Raw genomic sequence first — 19,486 nt, 5'->3', positions numbered from 1 at the left:
GTTCACTTTTGATGCTTTGAAAGAACATGTATGCACAGGGATTGTTTGGGAGTTTAAGGCAATTTGCATATTAAGATAAAAAACCATTAGATTAATTAATTTTTATGTTGTGCTCAAAACATTAGCTGAATTGAAACCATTTACATATACTTCATCTCAAAGGACTGAGAGTCATAAATAGCAGCTGCTCCTTGATAAAAATACAGTCCTGAGAACAAGCTAGTAGCAATGCTTAAGCTATGACATCTTCCATGTCAGAGTATAAGCTATTTTTGCAATAAGGAGCAGTATTGACCAGGTGTTCAACAGGCAAAGGCATTCTAAACATGCAATAGCTCCCAACAGAAGTCTGAAATTACTTCCAGTATCTTGCTTACAATAGTTTATTTGTACACTGCAGAGAGATCAAGAAATCCTGCTATGCATTTGTGATCACTAATATTTCAAACACAACAACCAAGGGATACAACATAAGGACAGGCAGCAAAAGGTGTTTTACAAAAAAAAAAAAAAAAAAAAAAAAAAAAACACCAAACCCAAAACAAGAGTCTTTTAGTAATTGGTTAGATTGTTTGCAAGGTAATTGGAACAGTCTTTCCCCCACAACCCCTGGGAACTATTCCACACACTATACCTATCATATGACCAAACAACACTGGAGTGTTTAAGTTCAGTGCAAGAAGAATAATTTCATGACATTTAATTTCATTCTAAACAAAGGCAAAAGTTTATCTACATAGACATCCAAATGCAAACATATTTGGTACAGTGTAATGAATTACATCCATCTCACCCTCAGAGGTAATGCTCTTGTAGTGCTCACCTGCATTCCACAAAAAAAAGGTGTTTGAAACAGTGTAGTATGGTAGACTCAACACTTTAAAAAAATTTATTCAGCTGGAATTGGAATTTCCTAACATTCACAATATAATTTAGAATGCACTTATTACATGAAGAGCAGATAAAAGGACTTAAAACAGTTTCACATACCAGTTAGGAGATTCCACATGCTCCTTCCCCACCTACAATACTGACATCTTGGTTGTGGTTTTTTTCTTTTACAAATACTCACTTTAACTTGTCTACCTGCCTACCTCCCCCATTTCTACAGCAAACATACAGTGACAACAGTGAGAGGATATGGGACACTGTCCTACTCAGTGTTTGGACCCTGGAAAGGAGCAGGCCTAGCTATGAAATCGAGTTTGACAATGAGCTGAACGTGAAGTGCTTCAGCAGCTGAGGCAAAGCTGCCCTCAGGAAGAGCTGTATCGTCACAGAGAGGAAAACACCGGTGGCTGAACAGAGAGCAAAGGGGGAAGTAGCCTAACCACACCTCCCCAGCAACCCTCAGCTTTACAAAAAGAGTTCAAGAACAAATAAACTTGGTTGTCTGCAAACTCTGCAGGATTAAATGCCACATTAAGATGACCCACTCCAAATCCTAGATTGTTTGTCAACATTTAACAGGGCTTTAGCCATGCACAGTATGCATATATTTTCTAGACTGCCTAACCCCTTCCTTCCACCCCTTCTTCCTCTTTCCCCTCCCCCCAAAAGAATGAAGTTGATTGATTAGAGAGTTTCACTACTGGTTTCCCCATACATCTCCCCCCAGCTGTCTTTTCTTTTGAGGGCAGGGGTGTTGTCAAATGCATTGACAACTTTTCTTCAAACAATTACCAAATTTTTGGGGTATAAAGACATTGGTGCATTTAGGAATTTACATATTTGTAAAAAAAACTAGTTACAAAACTGCATTTTTATCACCTAGCACTTTCAAGATTCATTGTTATATTTCACTAATTAATATATTAAATTAAGCCAAGGTTTGAGACTGGAAAAATTCTACCAATCTACTTAAGAACAGAAAAGAATATTTAAAACCAAAAATGAAAAGGTTAGTTATGTTACATTCCAAAATCCACAGCCCATTATATTAAATGCTTTCTTTCTACAGGAATGATGCTCTTTAAAACAGATGATTGCAAATATTTTACTGCTAGACACTCCATTACATTGGATCGTGTGACTGGAACCTGTGGATGGTGAAATCTTGAGGTTTGTCCAAGTTTCAATGTAAGGTGTCCAAGGTCCTCTCCCAGAACCATGTTTGAAAACGACAACAAAAAAAAAGAAATCACAGATCAAGTTCTTATGACTTTTTTCAATCTTTCCTTGGCTTTCTGTTTCTGGGTGATCTATTCACAGTTTCCTCCTCCTGCAAGAAAGTAATTTGTGTAAACATCAATAAAACAAAATCTAAATATACCCTTCATAACTATTTTGAGAAAATCTATGAAAAATAATCCACTTTCACTTTTACATTAGAATTCAGTTTTGGAAAGGACCTACTGCTTAAAGTACTTTGTAGCAAACAGGCAAGTTATTTGTTTTCAGTGGATGTACATTTGTTGGGAGCGCTCAACAGATTCTGCTGCTGGGAGAATCCCTTAACTCCAAGCAACACTCCACCCATTTTTGAGTCATTGTGCCAGTGTAGAGCACTCAAGGTCACATCCTGACTGCAATTGAAGCTAAGTCTTTTGCCACAAGAAGCTGCCTTCCAACAGTCCCACTCCCCTCTCAAGGCAGGGTCTACAGCAGTGCCTTTAGCAGGGTGCCCAAGCGTGCTCAAGTCAGCCACAGCAATTCCTATTCTTCAGGGAGATTAAGTTTTCTAAAGTTCTGAACTGGGAGGGAGGGTCACATGAGCCAGGTTAACTTTTAACACTGCAGTAAGGCCTGTTCTACACAACCTAGGAAAGAAAATGCATAAGCTTCCTTCAAAGATTAGGCACTCTTACCTCTGATGCAGGTTTCCTGTCTTCCTCCTCCTCCTCTTCTTCTTCCTCTTGACTAGCACTTCCTAGATCAGCATCACTTTTCTGCTTCTCTTCAAGGGAAAATGGAAAAAAAAAATTAAAATTACAAAAAAAAAGAACCCAAAACATTCTCCTTCCTGACTTATCTTCAGTTCACCATTGGCTTTATTTCTTATCTGCCAATCCTGTTGGTTTATTCTATCATGGAGAATACCATTCAGATTACCTAGTTTACCTACCAAGCTTTTCGTCATTTGCATCCTCCTCTTCCTCCTCCTCTTCTTTTTCTCCTTTATCTTTTTCTTCTTCTTTCTCATCATCCACCACATCAGGCTGAGGAGCATCAGTCTTCTTGTATTCTGCAGCACTTGGCTGCTTCTGAAAGGCAATGACAAACCCAGGCAATTATTTGTGACATTCAGGCACATTTTACTGAACATCCTTTTAAACCTGAGGCTAATTATCAGAAGAAACGCATTTACCTTTCCAGAACAGCAGAAAAGGACAACAAGGAACACTGGCAAAGCCACAGTGAGGATGTAGACTACCCAAAGCCAGGGACGCTCTTCAGCAGCTGCCATCATCTGGCCCACAACACCAGGCTGTAAGACCAAAAGCACTGTCAAATTCCACCTCATACAGCAAGCTAGCAGCTCAATTTAACCTACAACATTTTCAAATAGGCTTTTTTACAACTTTAAACATTGTATTTCAGACCTTAAAAAAAAAAAAAAAAGAAAAGAAAAAAAATATCAAGCTAACTTGCACAAGTACTTTTCCCATAGCTTATAAATGAGAATTGGGCTAAACAGTCCAAATATCAGAGCAAAATCTCAGAAGAGAGCAGTGAGTGCTCTCAGTTACTTATAGCAACCATTAACACACTGTAATTATTAATTGAGGCTCCCACCTGGTTTAGCAAAACCCTCAGCCTTAGCACATACAGGTTATATTGACAAAGGCTGAGAGAGAGAACAGCAGAGTTGCTTCTACTGCTCCACTCCACAGCACACAATTAGACCTTCCTCTCTCACCTCTGCAGCACCATCAGCTGCTTTTTTCAGTCCCCATCCATCACTGGCCCAATCATCAGCCACAGCTCTCTCAGTACAGATAATAAAGTTGTCAAAAAAGATGTCAGATGTCATGGACCATAACTCAAGCCCCACAGCACTGACAGGAGTCATCTTGAAAGGCTCCAAGTCTTCAAAAAAGTCTGGGTTTGGGATCTTTCTAGGTTTCCATATACCCTAGAAAAGACAAAACACTTTCAGCCTCATCTACTAGAACACAAATTTTCGTTTTCAGCCCATTATGAATGGAGAGATGTAACAATCCATTGCACTTAATTACAACATCTACAGGTGCAACTCATCAGTCTTTGGGAATCAATACAAAGAAGTAATGCCTGGTAAGAAAGCACTTTGTCCACTTGAAACACAGAAAAATAGTGACTGCACTTGAACTTCTAATTACATCTGCTGAATCTAAATCATTCTGTTTTTTGTGAGAGAGTTGCTTTATTGGCCACCAGCTTAAGCAATGAAAACACAAACCTGATAGTTCACATTATCAATCATAGGAGGCTTCCATTTGCCTTTGTAGTTTGGATTGTCAATCATTGGGCGCTGCCAGGTACCACAGCCAGGAGCTGTCTCACATTTAGGATTTGCAATCTGAGGTGCCTCCCATTCACCATCCATATCTTCATCCCTGAAAAGGCAAACTCAGTTTTGAAGTCCACCCCTTGCCTTCATACAGAATATGACTCAGACAATGTCTGATTTCTGGGAAAATCTAAATTCCTATCACTAAATGAAGACACTGAAACTTTGCATAGCATAAGTCTGTAGATAAATATACTGCAGAAGGAACAAGGATTTCAAAGACTGTGAAGCACAGAAGATCAACAAAAGCCAGTCCCTGACCGCAGCCTCCCCCAGTGCCCCTTCCAAGTAGGTTCTACTTCAAGGTAAACATCCCTGCCCTGTTCTGCTTACAGTCACAGAAGAGTTGAAAAACGCAGAGGTGAATGCTGAACATGAGTCCTCAGACCACTGCCTTCTACTTTTGGAGAAAAACAGCCTGAACACCAACTTCATCAGCAAGCAATAATGAACTGCAAATGTCAGTACCAAAGTCATGAAATAATTGCTGCCATTTGCAAGAGGTAGCAAACTTACCAATCTTCAGGTTTCTCAGCATCAGGGTCTGCTACATATTCTGGCTCATCATCCAGCCAGCCCTCTGGTTTCACAGCATTTTCATCTGCGATCTTTGCAGGAGCATCCTCATCCCTTGAGGGCAGAGCATTATGTGTTAGCACAGACCACACAAGTTCTTAAGCCAAAGGCACAATTCTACAGACTTTGAACCAGCCCACTGCTCTAGACAGCCAGCCACCTTCCCTTCTGTCAGGGTGACTTCATGATTTCAGAAAGGAATTGCCTTGCAATCCTAACACATGTGCCTCATGGCATATCAAGGTGCCAATTGCAAAGTACTACTACTAATTTTGATCAAGACAAAATTATGGGGCTAAGGATTCCCTCAATTCCACCCTTCCAACACCCCTTACCAGTCATCTGGTTTAACAGCATCTGGGTCTGGGATTTTTGGTCTCTCATCCCAGTCCTCAGGCTTCTGGTCATTTGGGTCCTCAATCTCTCGGGGTGGATTCACAGGAGGTGACATATCATTCAGCAAATTCCCACTGTTGACAACTGTTTGATCAACCAGTATCTCAAAACTATTGTCAGGATTCAAGACTGTAAGGAAAAAAAGTTGATGTAGTCATTGCATGTACTACACAAAGCATGAGTCATAAAGCATCACTCACTGTACAACCCAAGCTACCACCTACCCATCAACTGTTTTAAAGAACTGCTAAGAACCTTTCTCCTTACACCAAAGTACAACTACTGATGATGCACCACATCTCACCCTGTGAGAAGGCAGACTCCTGGCAGAAGTCCTACGTGTGTTAAAAGCATGGAGCTTTGTAAAGTGATTTAGCAGTTACCACAACAAGTTGACTTTGGCACAGGAAGTATTGCTTTAGTAGTAAGAATGTATATACTCACATTCTGCTCCAGACTAAGACCTTCTACTACTGACTTAGAGGATTTTAATCTCACTTCTTTATCTACTGCTGTCTCTGTAGTAGGAAAAGACAGAGACACTCCTAAGTACTTCCTGAAAGATTTTGATGATAGCTAATATACTAGACACTATTTCAAGAACTCCTGAGTTTGTCTGGTACATGGACGCAGAAAAAAATACAAACAAAACTAAAACAAACCATGATGTCTCCACAGCTAAAGCTTAGCTTACCCCATGTTACCCAGAAGCAGCATTCAGGCAGTGTATACACACTGATAATTATTACAAACATACTTAGTTCAAGTTACTTACAACTGCCCTGAAATTCAGTTTGTCCTTTAAGTATTAAGTTGCACGACCTTTCTTACATGAATCAAGACTTCCTGGAAGGATGAAATCAACCTTTGCACAGACAGTCAGTTTTTGTATTTAAAGCTTTCAAGCAGTTTTTAGTTGTATGGTGCATTGGGACAAATATTCACCTGTTCATCTGGCTCACTTTGAGCTTCTGGTGAAGAAGATGTAGTAATTATTAATATGCATAGTCAGCAGTCACCATACCTAGAGTATAAAGATGAGTCTTCTTATCAGTAAAGTAAGTCTTCAGATCTGCATCTGGGCGCTTTGCATGCTTTTCCTCGTATTTGCCAGTCTTTGGGTTTTTGTGCCGGAAGATGAAGTGCAATTTATAGTCCTCTCCACATTTGTCAGGGCCAAACATTATTGTATATGGAGTTTTGTCATGGAACTGATCCTATAAAACAACACAATAACTCCCTGCATTATCTTGCAATACAACATCAGTCATTGTCTGGCATAAGAATTCCCAATTCATTAAAAACTATTCTGCAATGTGAATATCAAACCCATGAAGTCTCCATATTAAAGCTTATGTTCCTCATATAAGCCTCCAGAAAAAATAATGTGCTAAGAACTATCCCAGCTACTTAATTTTGCACCTTTGGGCTCCACTTTCCACGTGGAAAACACCAGCTACTCAGGTGTTATCCAAAATATTAGTGTGACACACACAATGTTTAAGTATATCTCTACATTACAACAAAGTATTTTAAAAGTTATTAATTACAAGTATCAGCTACTGGCAGTAATGAAAGGCTAACAAGGCCACTGAGTTCCTTTCACACCAAGTGATAAGCAGCACTAAAAGTGAAGCCAAGCTGCATTTAGTGTACACTTATGAACTGGGGTATGCCTCAATCTATGCTCTAACTGGATATAATCATCATTGAGCTCTGCAAGTCCATTTGTTCTTGCTAATGTTATCTGAAAATTCAATGCACATATGAAACTGATCAGGCAGCCAAGCTGTGTTCTGGGTATTTGTGGTTGTTTTGGAGATTTTTTAATAGTTTGGAAACTGTATTAATAATACAACTCCAATGAGACTGCACAAAAAAAGAAGGATGGATAACAAGTCATAAAAGGAAAATGGCTAAAGTAAACCCATAGGCTAGAAGAGCCCACACAAGGTTACTCAGCAGTTCAGCTTTGTCTGAACAGGCTAAACCACTTCAGTGAGAGGACAAAATGCAGCCCTTGGGCCTTAGGAGCTGGCCACTCTCCTAAGCACCTCCTTTTTCATTCTAGAACCCAGGGAAATCTGAAGTACTGCAGAGTTTGGCAAAGGTCTACAACTGCTCAGCTATTAGGGAACTTCAGTTTCCACTCAAGAGGCCATCACATTTCAGTACTTATCCTCTCCAACTGAAAGCACTGGGAAAATGCTGAGTGCAAAGTACTTGGGCAATCAGGCCCCACCGCCTTCACTAAAAAGGTTTCTTCAGAAAGAAGCAAAGTGAAAAAACTTCAAGTTCTTTCCCAGCTAATATCCAAAAGTAGGAGCATTACTCACCAGGTTCAGCTCAGGGGTTTTTGAAAGCAATTTCACATAGGCCCCACCACACTCTATTCCATTTTGGAAGTTTACTTCATACCTAATTTTAGTTTTGGATAGAAGAGGGGAGAGCACGTTATACATGAGGAAAAATTATTTTTGCAATACACAATTACAATTTTGTCAGTACAAATTAACACTAACACTGTTTTGTTGTTGTTTGCTTTAAATCATTTATCCAGTGAATATTAAAGATACCATCATATAGATACATATAGAAAAAAGGACTAAGAAAATATTCACAAGAGCCTGAGAAACAGTTTAAAAATTGAAGATTTATAAGAATTAACCTGACAGAAGAGATTAAAGAAATTGAGTGCTGGCCTAAACAATAATGACCTAGAAGTAGAGAGGAAGAAGAAAAAGCTTTCCTGTATATGACACTTCAACAGGGATTGAGGCAAACCAATTATTTTCCCAACAACTACTACAGTAGGCAGACAACTCAGTTTGCAGGACTCAAAGCAAAAACAATTGGATTTTAGGAGAAGCCCCTTTAGGGTTATAAGCATACAACAGTATTTAGGGATGCCAAGGAGTCTGAAAAAGGCAAAACATCTCTGTCAGGAATAAGCTAAGTATGCTTGATCCTCTCACAATGCCAGCAGCTGGAGTGAATGACCACTGGGCTTTATTTTTAGCCTAGTATTTTGAGCCAAAACTAAACAGTGCAAAGCAAAGTGACCAATTCATTATCTTGTGCAAATACAAATCAATTTACTCTTTGTTTAAAATTGATAACATCACTAATAGTGCACAACTCAACTGTTCTCACTGAATTATGTTTTTCCCCTGACTTGTTAGTCTCAGATACATGCAAGTAGATTCTTCTGCAACAGTTGTGACCTATGTAAGGTGTTCATCTTCCATGGCATGGCAAATGAACTAAGACACAGGAAGGAGGAAACAAATGCATCTTTACCCCTCTGTCCACTTCTCCTCAGAAACAGGGGGCAGTTTACTGTAGAAGAAAGTGTCCTGACCTACTTACAGGCCAGCATTCTTTCAAAAGGACAAGGACTCCCACAATTAGCAGTACAAAAGTCAGTTGCCTGACCTTGTTACCACAATTAAATCAAGTCAACTGAAGCCACAAGACAGGTTACCAAGACTCGTTTGCAGAGACTTCCAGGCTTCAGAAGGACCCATGCTGTTACTAACTCCCCACTTTGGGAAGCTGGGTTACTATTTTACTCTCACTCAAAACAGTCTAATAATATGTTACAACATCATCTAGACCCCCAGCCAACAAAAGCTCAGTTATGGAATTAACCTCAGCTTGCTATCATGTCACCCTGGGATCAACAGAACATCAAATTATTCTTTACTTACTGTATAATAAGGGGTTTGGAATCAAACACAAATGGCTTGGAAAGTTTGGAGGAAATTGCATGATGCTTGGCTCGGGTCACCATTACCAGCCCTTTGTCTCCTGGAAGCTTCGTTTCCTTCATGTCTTGGACTTCCCATTTACCTGGGGAGGAAATTGATCAAACACTCATTTATCTCAAAATTTCTGAATGGATATTTTCTTTAAATTAGAACTACATTTTATATTATTAGCCAAGCATATCAACATCCCTCTCATTTTCTTCAGTGAATATAATTTTAGCTGAGAAACAGAAAAGAAAGACTTGCACCTCTTTTTCATACATGACAAACAGCATCAGAAACATTTATCATTCAAAACCTGGGTTGGACTCACCATCATATTTGGCAATCTCATCATCTGTATCATCTTTCTTGGCTCTGGAAAGGACCCATCTAGAAGACAGACACTCAATGGTTAGAAAACTGTAAAAATCACACACTAAAAATCCTGCCCTTAAGATAAGGTAGCCCTTGCTGTCTCATGACTACACCCCAGAATCTTGATCCCTTGAAGAGTTCTGTTTCCAAGCCCACAAACTTTTCTATGTTTGCTACTTCCCAGCCCAAGGTAGGACCATGGCCTCATGAGCAAGTACCTCACTCCTGTAAAAAAACCAAAACAGAAGTAGCACCTTACCATGCTCACACCACCTCAGGAAAGTAAAAAAGCCACATGTAATGGCCTCACCTCCCCTTTATTACTACAACTTAAGGAAATAGGGATTAACCCAGCATCTGAACACCTAGCCTCAAAAAGTCATTACTGTAAGCCCAACTGAATGGGGGCCCTTTAATTTAGTTTTGAATAATACAAGTTCTGCAGGGAGGGTTTCATTGCCTTTCACCAACATTTTACACTATTTGCTGTACCAAATCATCCTTCAGATTATACTCACCCCTCCAGAGTTCCTTTATCAAAAGACTCCACAAAATACACTTCACCAGTTGGGACAGGGGGCCTGTAAGTAACCTGTTGGAAAAGGGAGGCATTTATGCACCTTTCAGGACACATCCTTTATTCTACAGAAATACAGGCATGTAAAGCTCACACTCCCTCCTACATTCAAGTACTGCTCACCTGGACATTCTTGAAGCATAAACACAGAAATTACATAAATATTGCTGCCTGTGCCAAGTTGTTGTGCTCTTGTCTGCAACAAAACCTCAAGTATATACCTAACTGGAAATTTTAGCAATGACTCCTGATACTCAAATGTATCCTTGAAATCCGTGATGTAAGTCTTCTGGAAGAACATGAGGGGCATGAAAACAGGAACAAAGCAGCCAACCTTAATTCCAAGCCCTACTCCTAGATAACATCTTTTATAACATTACAACAGGCTAAGAAAATAAAGACAACTCTGATCAGACTCCCATTAACCAAAACACAAGCACTAATTCAATTGTTAAAAGGAATTCTATGTCAAACCTTTGGAGCTGGAGGAGCACTGCTTGTTTCAGACTTTGACTCTTCTACATCCTCAATACCATCATCCAAGTCATCCTCAATATCAACTACATCATCAGCATCATTGTCTTCATCTGTATCATGTGCCTGGAGAGCAAGGATCCCGAGGGCCAGCAGGGTCACACACAGCAGCCATTTCAGCTCCATGTTCTGAATAAACAGGACAAGCAAAGTGGTGAAGCCAGCACTGCACACAGAGCCACACGAGGCTTCTCAGTACAAATCAGAGCATCCAAGGCAACAGGTGAAGTGCAAACTTCTCTCTCCAGCTCTGTTATTTACAGCATCTGCCTGAGACAGCTCTAAAAGCTGGGAAAGAACACAACACAAAGCTAAGTATTTAATATCAAACAGATATTAACTCAGTGGAGAACCACATGTACACGTTGTGCAGATCATGCAGAAGTGTCATAATTTTGCTCTTACACTGTCACAGCCCACAAGCAGGACAGCAGACACACACATGCCACCATAACATATGTGGCTGTAAAAGCCTAAAAAGAAAAACTATTTCATGCTTATGAAGGACTTTAAATACACCATGCAGGAACTCAAGCTTCCATTCAGTCCAGAAATTGGAATAAAATTTTCTATTTTATTCAAAAATAGTAATTTTTCAGAGTACTCAATCTTCATCTCCTGTTCAATATATTTTTTATCCTTTTAAATGCAGAGCTCTAGTGTTTTCAATAATCAAACCCCTTCCCCAGGTTTTATTGTAGAATTACTGCCAACACTCATTGCTACTACTGGCAGATGCCTACAAGCAGTTGAAGCTCCTGGAAACTTCCACTTGATTCAATTTAACAAGATGACCAAGGAAAGAGTAGCTGTTAACTGGAGCCTTACAGAATTAAAATACCACACCTAAACTAATTCATAAAGTGCTCAGCACATTGTCACACCTAAAACAGGATAGATAATGGCAAGCTGTAGCTTAAAATACCTTGTAAGTAAAATGGGTTTCAATTTGACTTTCCTCCTAGAAAACCGACAAGATCACTGCCTCTTTAGGTTGATACAGAAGGCAACATTCCCAGAACCCTGCTCAGTTTTATCTGCACAAAACCCTCACAACAAGAACCTGTGCCTTGCTCATCTTTTCTCATTTGAATCCCACTCCAAATTTCCTCCCAAAACCAGAGGTATAACTGAGACTGAAAACAAGCATAAAACCAAACATCCCCTCCCTCCTTCCCTTACATTCCTACCTTGCACTGCAGCCCTGCAGACTTTCAAACACAACTCAAGCAGAGTTAACAGTGCCTGTAGGGGCTTGAGATCATGCTAGGAAACAAACTTTCAGCTTTCCAATGCACGTTTAGGCAACTTAAAGAGTTCACACTCTCAAAAGCTTATCAGCATTATCCAATTTTCCAAGACTACGCTGCATACTAGATCTACCATTCTTAGATTATTCTTTAACTTACTGCTAATGACAGAGAGGATTTAAAAACTTTATACCTGTGGTTTTATAACTACAACAAAATTGTATTTTAAAGACTTGAGCTGAGGTCATGCCCAGCTTGTCACTACAGGAACATGCAATTGCAGCCAGTTTTCCAACAATAGTGATGGCCTTGAGAATTATGGTCCAAATACTGGATCTCCCCCTCTCGGGGAGCAGAGACCTCCCCCACTCGGTTCAGGCAACTGCACCCAAACACCTCTGAGCCAAAAAGGACAATCATTCCAGAAGGAATAGCTGACAAAAACTTCCAAGGGCTGTTATATATGAGCAAAGCTTGTTTGCTTAATGCACAGTGTACAGCCAAAACTGAAAATAGTTTCAGACCTCAAAACAGCTCTTATTAGTGTGAGAGCCACAACACAAAACCAAGGACTGAAAAGGGTCAAGCAGACATCAGTACCCTTGGAGCTGCAAATTCTTCTTGCACAGATAATGTGTTCTTTGAATAAACTCATATCCAGCAGCATAAGAGCAATACAGAAACAAGAGCCTGAAGCTTCATCTTTAAAAGTGATCTTTAGAACTCTGGATGTGCCCCGTGTGACTGAAGCAACCATGGATGAAATGGCACAAAAACATCATTCCATGGAAAGGGTTTCATTTTGTCTTACCTTACCAATAGGGCCTCACTAAATATTTTTAAAATAGAACTAAATTCAGGAAGATAATACAGTTTTATAACTGCTTTCAAATAATACTATGCAGATAGAATGAGCATGTCAGGATTTGGAAAGTGATATGACAAAGTTAATCTTAAAAATATACCAAAGTTAAAAATGAGCCAATTCTCTCCTTTCCTAAAAGGAAGGAGTTTCTGCACCCCTCCTCCCAACCTTGTGCAAAGGGTATTAACAGTTTAGCATGGAAGTAATCCTTTAAGTAATCTCACCAGTAGCCAACCAGCACGAAAGTTTTGATGAAGGAATTAAATCATCCCCCACAACTTTCCTGCCAGTACTGACTCCACATGTAATAATTACCTACTCCACAATTCCACCTCAACTACAACCCTTTGAAAATATTTGTCAGCAGCAAATGGACTTTGGTAAATGCTCACACCCAAGTGGCAAAGGCACGTGGCCTCAGAAATTCTTCTGTCAAAGCATCTTAGTGAAAGCAGACAATTCTGCCAGGGCCCACACAGCATAGCAGAATGCTGCTGCATGTGTGCTCCTGACACAGCCACAGCTATCTACCCTGCTACACTGAGCATCTAATGCTCTGTCTGAACTGGAGGCCTTGCTGAACCTCATTTCAAGGAAGAAGTATTTCATGGTCAACTTACCAAGGAAGCTTCATCACCCCTCACCAAAAAAAAAAAAAAAAAAGAAAGCTAAAAAGTCTGAAGAGAAGCTAATCCAGTTTCATGTCCTTACCTCTTTACAATCATTGGCAAGCAGTTGCACAAGTTTATATCCCTGCAGAAAGCTGCTTAGGACATTTCCTACACATTCATTAAATCAGTCCTAAATTCAACATAAGCTACCATTCATATACCTTGAGTACAGGCTGATAGCTTCTTCTGCAACCTGCCAGTTATCATGCCAAATTCCTTATTCTGTTTAACCTGAAACAATACAAAAAGCTGGCTAAATTATAGAAAAAAAAGGCACTATGTTCTCAGAAGAGCAATTTAAGTGAGGCACACAATTTCGATATTTAAAAAGCTATTTCTATCCATAATGGATGTACTGCTACAGGAAAAAATTTCAAATTCACTTTACACAATCCTTAGGGACACAACATAAACACAATTATGCCCTAGTAAATTAGGTTATTCCTAAATAGAAGAGGAAGGGAGGGGGAGAGAGATACAACTCAGGTTTTACACAAAACAGGCATAAATCAATTTTTCAGTAGAACTTTAAGTTGCTGGCAACTACAGGTGTTCAGTTGGCCACCTCATAGTCTAACCTTCAGACACTCTCACCTACTCTATTATGATCTGACTTCTTCCTTAAATTTCCAAGCAATTTCCATCCTTGGCCATTTTTTACTCTGCCTGCACCTCCCTTCTTCAGGTTAAACTGTGCAGCATTTCTGCAGGTTGGTGCATTTCTGATCATGCAATTGCCAAAAGCCATTAACAAAGGAACACTTTCATAACAGGTGAGAGCTTCTGACGTCTCCATTCTACTTCAGTGTAACCATCACTTTCACCATAACAACGTCTCAAGTCAGAGATCACTCCATGTACTTTTTTTTCTTCAGTCACTTACAGACATTGGCACACCACTGAGATTGAAGGGGAAGCTACTGCAATCCCAGAGTTTGAGACTGTCAGTGCTACAGATGACTTGTTCTCTCTGCACACACCCATGGCCAGATTCTACCCCAGAAAACTTCCGAGCTGACATTTGAGCACCTGGTAGCCAAAAGGCTGAAACATTTCACCCCAGTATTTGTAAGATCTATAGCAGAGTGCTGGAAAGAGTCTCTTCAAACACCTGCACTACAGACTTTTCACAAAGTAAAATCAAAACTAAATTGGAGTGAAATTCAGAAACAGATTCAGGATCTTACCCCAAAAGCACAACTCCTACCATGTAGGACTAAGTGACTGCTAGCTTTGGAGTTCAAGGCTTTCAAGAGAGTCATGTATCTTCAAAGATTAATTTTTATTTAGAATTCCCCTTTTTCTGGGCATAAAGGAAAAAGTTCTTCTTTATTGCTGGTACAACACTGGAAGCACTCATACAACAGACAGTTGTCACTATTCTCCCTAACATACATGTCCCCTGGAAGAGAGTGAAATTGCCCATAGGAAGGATCTTCAAGCCCTCTGTTATCATTCTCCCAGAACATACTGTTTAGTAACTTCCCTATCAGGTCAAACAGAGCCTGCAAAACCAGTTTAATCATCTCCTTGGTTACTAATCTATTTCAGTGGTTCATCAAGCCAGTTCTTAATACAGACTATTTCAGAATGTATAACTACATTTGAATGGCTACTGGCTATCTGGTTTACTACTCGCTCTTTAAAAAAATAATTCAAGAGTCAGACTAAATAGATCCTATGAAAACAAGACACTTACTACAAACAACACCTATGCAATTTAACTGGATGAGCATCAGTGGTTTCTCTTTCAGCAGTACCTGAAGTCTCAGCTGAGTGACTCACGCAAAGTCAGAACAAATCCCGCTAGCAAAGTCCTGTGCTCCCAGCACTGGGTTCCAGTGTGGCATTCACAGCAGAAGCACACCAGTGAAAACAAGCACAAGGCCTCATGCAAGGCAAGAATTGGGGAAGAAAAATTTAAAGTCAACATAAAGATGATTCATCACAACACAAAAATAATTGCAAGGAGAAAGAACAGAAAGGCTGAGACACAGATATACATTTTCCCTCTCAAATGAGAATTCTGTGGTTTTGAGCAAAGGCTCAGTTACCCCACTTGGCAGTGCACTAATTTCCTAGAGTCAGAACTACTGAAGAGCAGAGGAAATCTCTTCTGCATCTCAAAATCCCTCTGCCTTGCACATCCTGCCTCCTGTGCGCTGCCAGGGTAACTGTTTACACAGGCTCATGATGAACCAGCCGCTGGTTTAAGATGGCTCCAAGTCCTTCTGCCTTCTGTTATTTTAACCCCGAATCAATACCCCAGGCCAACCCAGCAGCAAAAGCAAAAAGAGATGTAGCAGTACCAGTGAAAGTAAGTAGCCATGGATAGAGGAACTAAAGCTGTTGGCAGCAGAGCCAGCTCAATACCACAGTTTCAAGTGCAGGTCTGTGACCTGCACCTGCCTGATCTGTCTTTAGGCAGATTTGGGGAATGGACACCATGGTGAAGCTGAAAACTGTGGCCAAATATTGTAATTTCAACAGCCAGTACAGTGCCTCAGCACCCCTCTAAAGGGGATATAATAAAATTATGTTCATGTATATACAACAACTCATAATGCAGACAACACTCTTTCCTCTGAAATACTGTTTTTCAGCTGGACAGCTTCCAGTATTGTGAAGGTTCTGCCTTAAACATCATAACTCAACAGCAGACAAGGCTCAAGAAAACCATTTTACTAACAAGAGAAGAGGGGCAAGAACTCTCCACATTCTCCATGGTGGTGGTTTACCTTCCTACAACCCCCTTTTTTTTTCCCTTCAGTAAGGAGTGGCTGGGATATATTTCTACATGAGGAAGAAGTCGCTTGGAAAGGATTAGCCAAACCTCTCTTGGGGATCCCCACAAAAAAGCTGCCTCCTGTTTGGGTTGTAGAGAGCACAAACCAGGCAAGGGATTAGGTGTGAAAAGGGACAGCAACAAAGCTTGCTTTTAATAGGCATCTCAAATATGCCAGTTTCTAAAAATAATGTACAACAGTGCAGATCCAGTAGAGAAGCAAAAAGCAGATACTGTTTGTCAGCACAGACATCCTTCCTGCAGAACTGCAAGTCCTTGGAGGGTAAGGCAGAACCATGAGGCTTTTTGACCTCATAAAACAGATGGGCTGCTGGGAAAATTATATTAGTGGGGGCAGATCTGGAGGGACCCCAAGATCTTTGAGACCATCACACCTAGAAATCAATTCAAGTCTGCCCTGCTACAGAACTGGTTCCAGCAAGAACAGGCTGCCACCATGATTACTACCAGAAGCAGAAACTCAAAGGCCAGAAAAAGAAGTAAAAGATGGAGCTAAGGACAAGTCTCAGTGCATTCTCTGTAAAGGATTTATTCATTTATTCAGGGGGAAGTGCTACAGCACACCAAATGAGAGGGTAAACTGACGGAATTTCAAAACTTTCTTACTATTTTACACTTGATTCCCTCCTAGGAGGGCAGTTGCTCCCAAAAAGATACACAAGTATCTTCTTCATAATGTTTTTTTAAACTAGAAATACTACAAGTTAATACAAAAACAAAGTTTTACTCGGACCTTTTCCAATTTAATTGTTTTGCATAAGCCCATCAAATACAGCCAAATTAAGAATAAAGTGGTCTTTGAAGTCAGGTACCTCAGTGTGAACACCAACCTATATTTAACCATTATTTTATCTGCATTAGCTCATACATTATTATAGTTCTGCTATCTCTTTGCAGTACTTTAGCAACAACCAAAATCACAACGTGCAAGACTGCCCCATAAAACCCATGTGATAACCATGCTTACTTGACAACGTGAAGTCAACACACTACATTTAGAAATACACTACGTGCCTAGAGACCAGTATTCAGACATCTAACATACTCTAAATAAGTTCCAGAAAGAGTTTTCCAAGATGATCTGCAGAAGCTCTGCAGCATTAATTATGTCAACATTGATCATCTTGAGGTCTGGACCTTTACCATTACTACTGCCATTAATACATGTCCATTTGCCCTCACAACCAAATCACCTGCAGCATTTCTCTTTCTGTAGCCTAGAAAGTTCTGAATCAGAAACCTGAATGTGAAAGTTCACACTTCAGAATCACTACAGATAAGAAAGCAGTATACTGTTCATGCTTTAATTCAGAGGTGTGGGGGCTTTTGTATTTTAAAAGCATACAACACAATCTTCAGCCAGAAATGAGAAATGAGATCTCATTTATACACTATTTTAAAGACACCCAATGCGAACGATATTTGGGGGTCAAAAATCAAAGCAGGCATTTCGATTCCTTTAAATTCTCAGGTCTTCCTGCTGCAGATTCCTCGCCTGCACTTCACCTGTTGGGACTCCAGCTCCGCGACATGAGCTCCCCCCTTCCAGAGGCTTCTCCTTCCCCTCGCACAGCCCCAGCCAGGCCCACGCCGTGCTCTGCACCCACCCCCGACCGCCCTTTGCGGGGCTTCACGGGGAGCACGTTCCAGATTATTTCCGACATGGAACACGTAGCCAGATAAACCTAAACCCTCCCGGTCCCACCACGCGGCCCCGGCGCCCGGAGCGGCGCTCCCAGAACTTACCAGAAGAGCCGCCGCTCCCCCCAGGCCGCTCCGAGCCCTGCGGGTGCCGGGCGGGACCCGGCGCCGCCGCCGCAGCCCCGCGCCCGCCCCCGGCCTCAGGGGCCTCCCCGGGCCGTCCCTCCCGCCCCGACTCCGGGGGGTCCCCGCCTCCTCCCACCCCCGGCCTGGGGCCGGGACCACGCACGGGCCGCCCACCCCCCAGGGCCCAGCAGCGCCCCGCCGCACGCCCCACGACAGGCCGGGCTCCCCCACCGCCTCACGCCGCGGGCGGGTCCGTTCCCCGCTCCCCCGCCCCGATGTTCCGGAGCCGCAGCGGCTGTGAGGGAGGCCACGGACGGACGGACGGACGGACGGACGGACACACTCACCCTCCGCCGCCCCGGCCACCGCCGCCGGGCTCCCTTCACCTCCGTCACGTGCCCGCGCGCCCGCCGCCGCCCGCCTATCTGCCGCGCGCCAGCCCCACCCCCGCCTCACGGCATTCGGCCTCTGCCATTGGCGCATAGCGCGCCCGTCCGCCCGCCCAGCCATCAGATTTGCGCTCTGATTGGCTTATATAACCGCCGATCAACATACGGCCCGCCTCTAAACACGCCCCCAACGGCGCTGCCCTTCGTGGAGCGCTGTCATTGGTCGGCGGGGTTGCAGGAAGTGCCAGCTGATTGGCTGGTTGCGGGCAGGCCGTTGGGATGTGGGCGGGGTCTCAACGGGTGTCGGTCCAGGGGCGCTGCGGAGGCTGCCGGGGCTTTGCGGGCGGTAGGGGGCGGCAGGGGGCGGGGCCAGCCCGTCACGCCCTCCCCGCTCCCCCCCCCCATCCCCTCACGCCCCTCACCCTCCGGCCCATAAAATAACGCTGTATTAAACAGCAGAGCCATCTTTTTGTCTTCTCGTTCCTTAGAAAGGGTGTTCAGATTTTCTTGCCTATTCAGTGTATCCCGTGGTTCTTTTCCTCAATTTCCTCAATTCCTCAATTAAGCCGAGGGTTTAATAAAGTAGTGAACAGTGACACAGACTCCCGCGTGTTCAGAACATGGCAGCGCTGCTCAGCAGCTGCTTGCCCAAAGGCTTTGTGCAATTCCAGAACCTTTAACCTGTGCTCTATTTTGAAAATGAAAGTACCGTAGTTTTGTAGAGGTGAAATACTGTGTAAATGTTGAATGTTTGTACATCGAATCATTAAAGAAACACAGGGAAATACAGAAAAAGTATCCTTGGTGGGCCAATGGGACAGACAGGCCGAAGGTGATGCCGGGTTTGATGGGACCATGTGAACGAGGTCAAGATTAAACTTGAGGAGTCTCCATGTCCTGCCACACTCACAGCGATGTGGGAGGGCAGGGAACACAATTCCATGGTGAGGAAAACAGGCTCTGGTAGCCTGGAAATTACAGCACCTTTGAGTTATGTCTGAGCTGCACCTGCTGAGAGCAGCTCCATAGAAAGCTG

General features: G+C 42.1%; 1 protein-coding gene across 1 annotated transcript; it reads right to left on the bottom strand.

Moving 5' to 3' along the window:
• Window positions 1-533: 533 nt before the first annotated feature.
• Window positions 534-18,478, bottom strand: CANX (calnexin). The gene is made up of 15 exons (XM_058815032.1): window positions 18,409-18,478; window positions 10,643-10,831; window positions 10,110-10,183; window positions 9,548-9,606; window positions 9,175-9,316; window positions 7,801-7,882; window positions 6,489-6,681; window positions 5,404-5,593; window positions 5,009-5,122; window positions 4,382-4,538; window positions 3,860-4,075; window positions 3,308-3,427; window positions 3,065-3,203; window positions 2,808-2,896; window positions 534-2,221 (listed from the first exon to the last, which is right to left on the bottom strand). Exons 2-15 carry the CDS (start codon window positions 10,826-10,828, stop codon window positions 2,168-2,170), a joined length of 1,815 nt encoding a protein of 604 aa, XP_058671015.1. The 5' UTR covers window positions 10,829-10,831; window positions 18,409-18,478; the 3' UTR covers window positions 534-2,167.
• Window positions 18,479-19,486: the final 1,008 nt, after the last annotated feature.

This window comes from Ammospiza caudacuta, chromosome 16 (genome assembly GCF_027887145.1).
Source record: "Ammospiza caudacuta isolate bAmmCau1 chromosome 16, bAmmCau1.pri, whole genome shotgun sequence".
NCBI classification, from domain to species: Eukaryota; Metazoa; Chordata; class Aves; order Passeriformes; family Passerellidae; genus Ammospiza; species Ammospiza caudacuta.
This window is presented reverse-complemented; position numbering and strand designations above follow the sequence as displayed.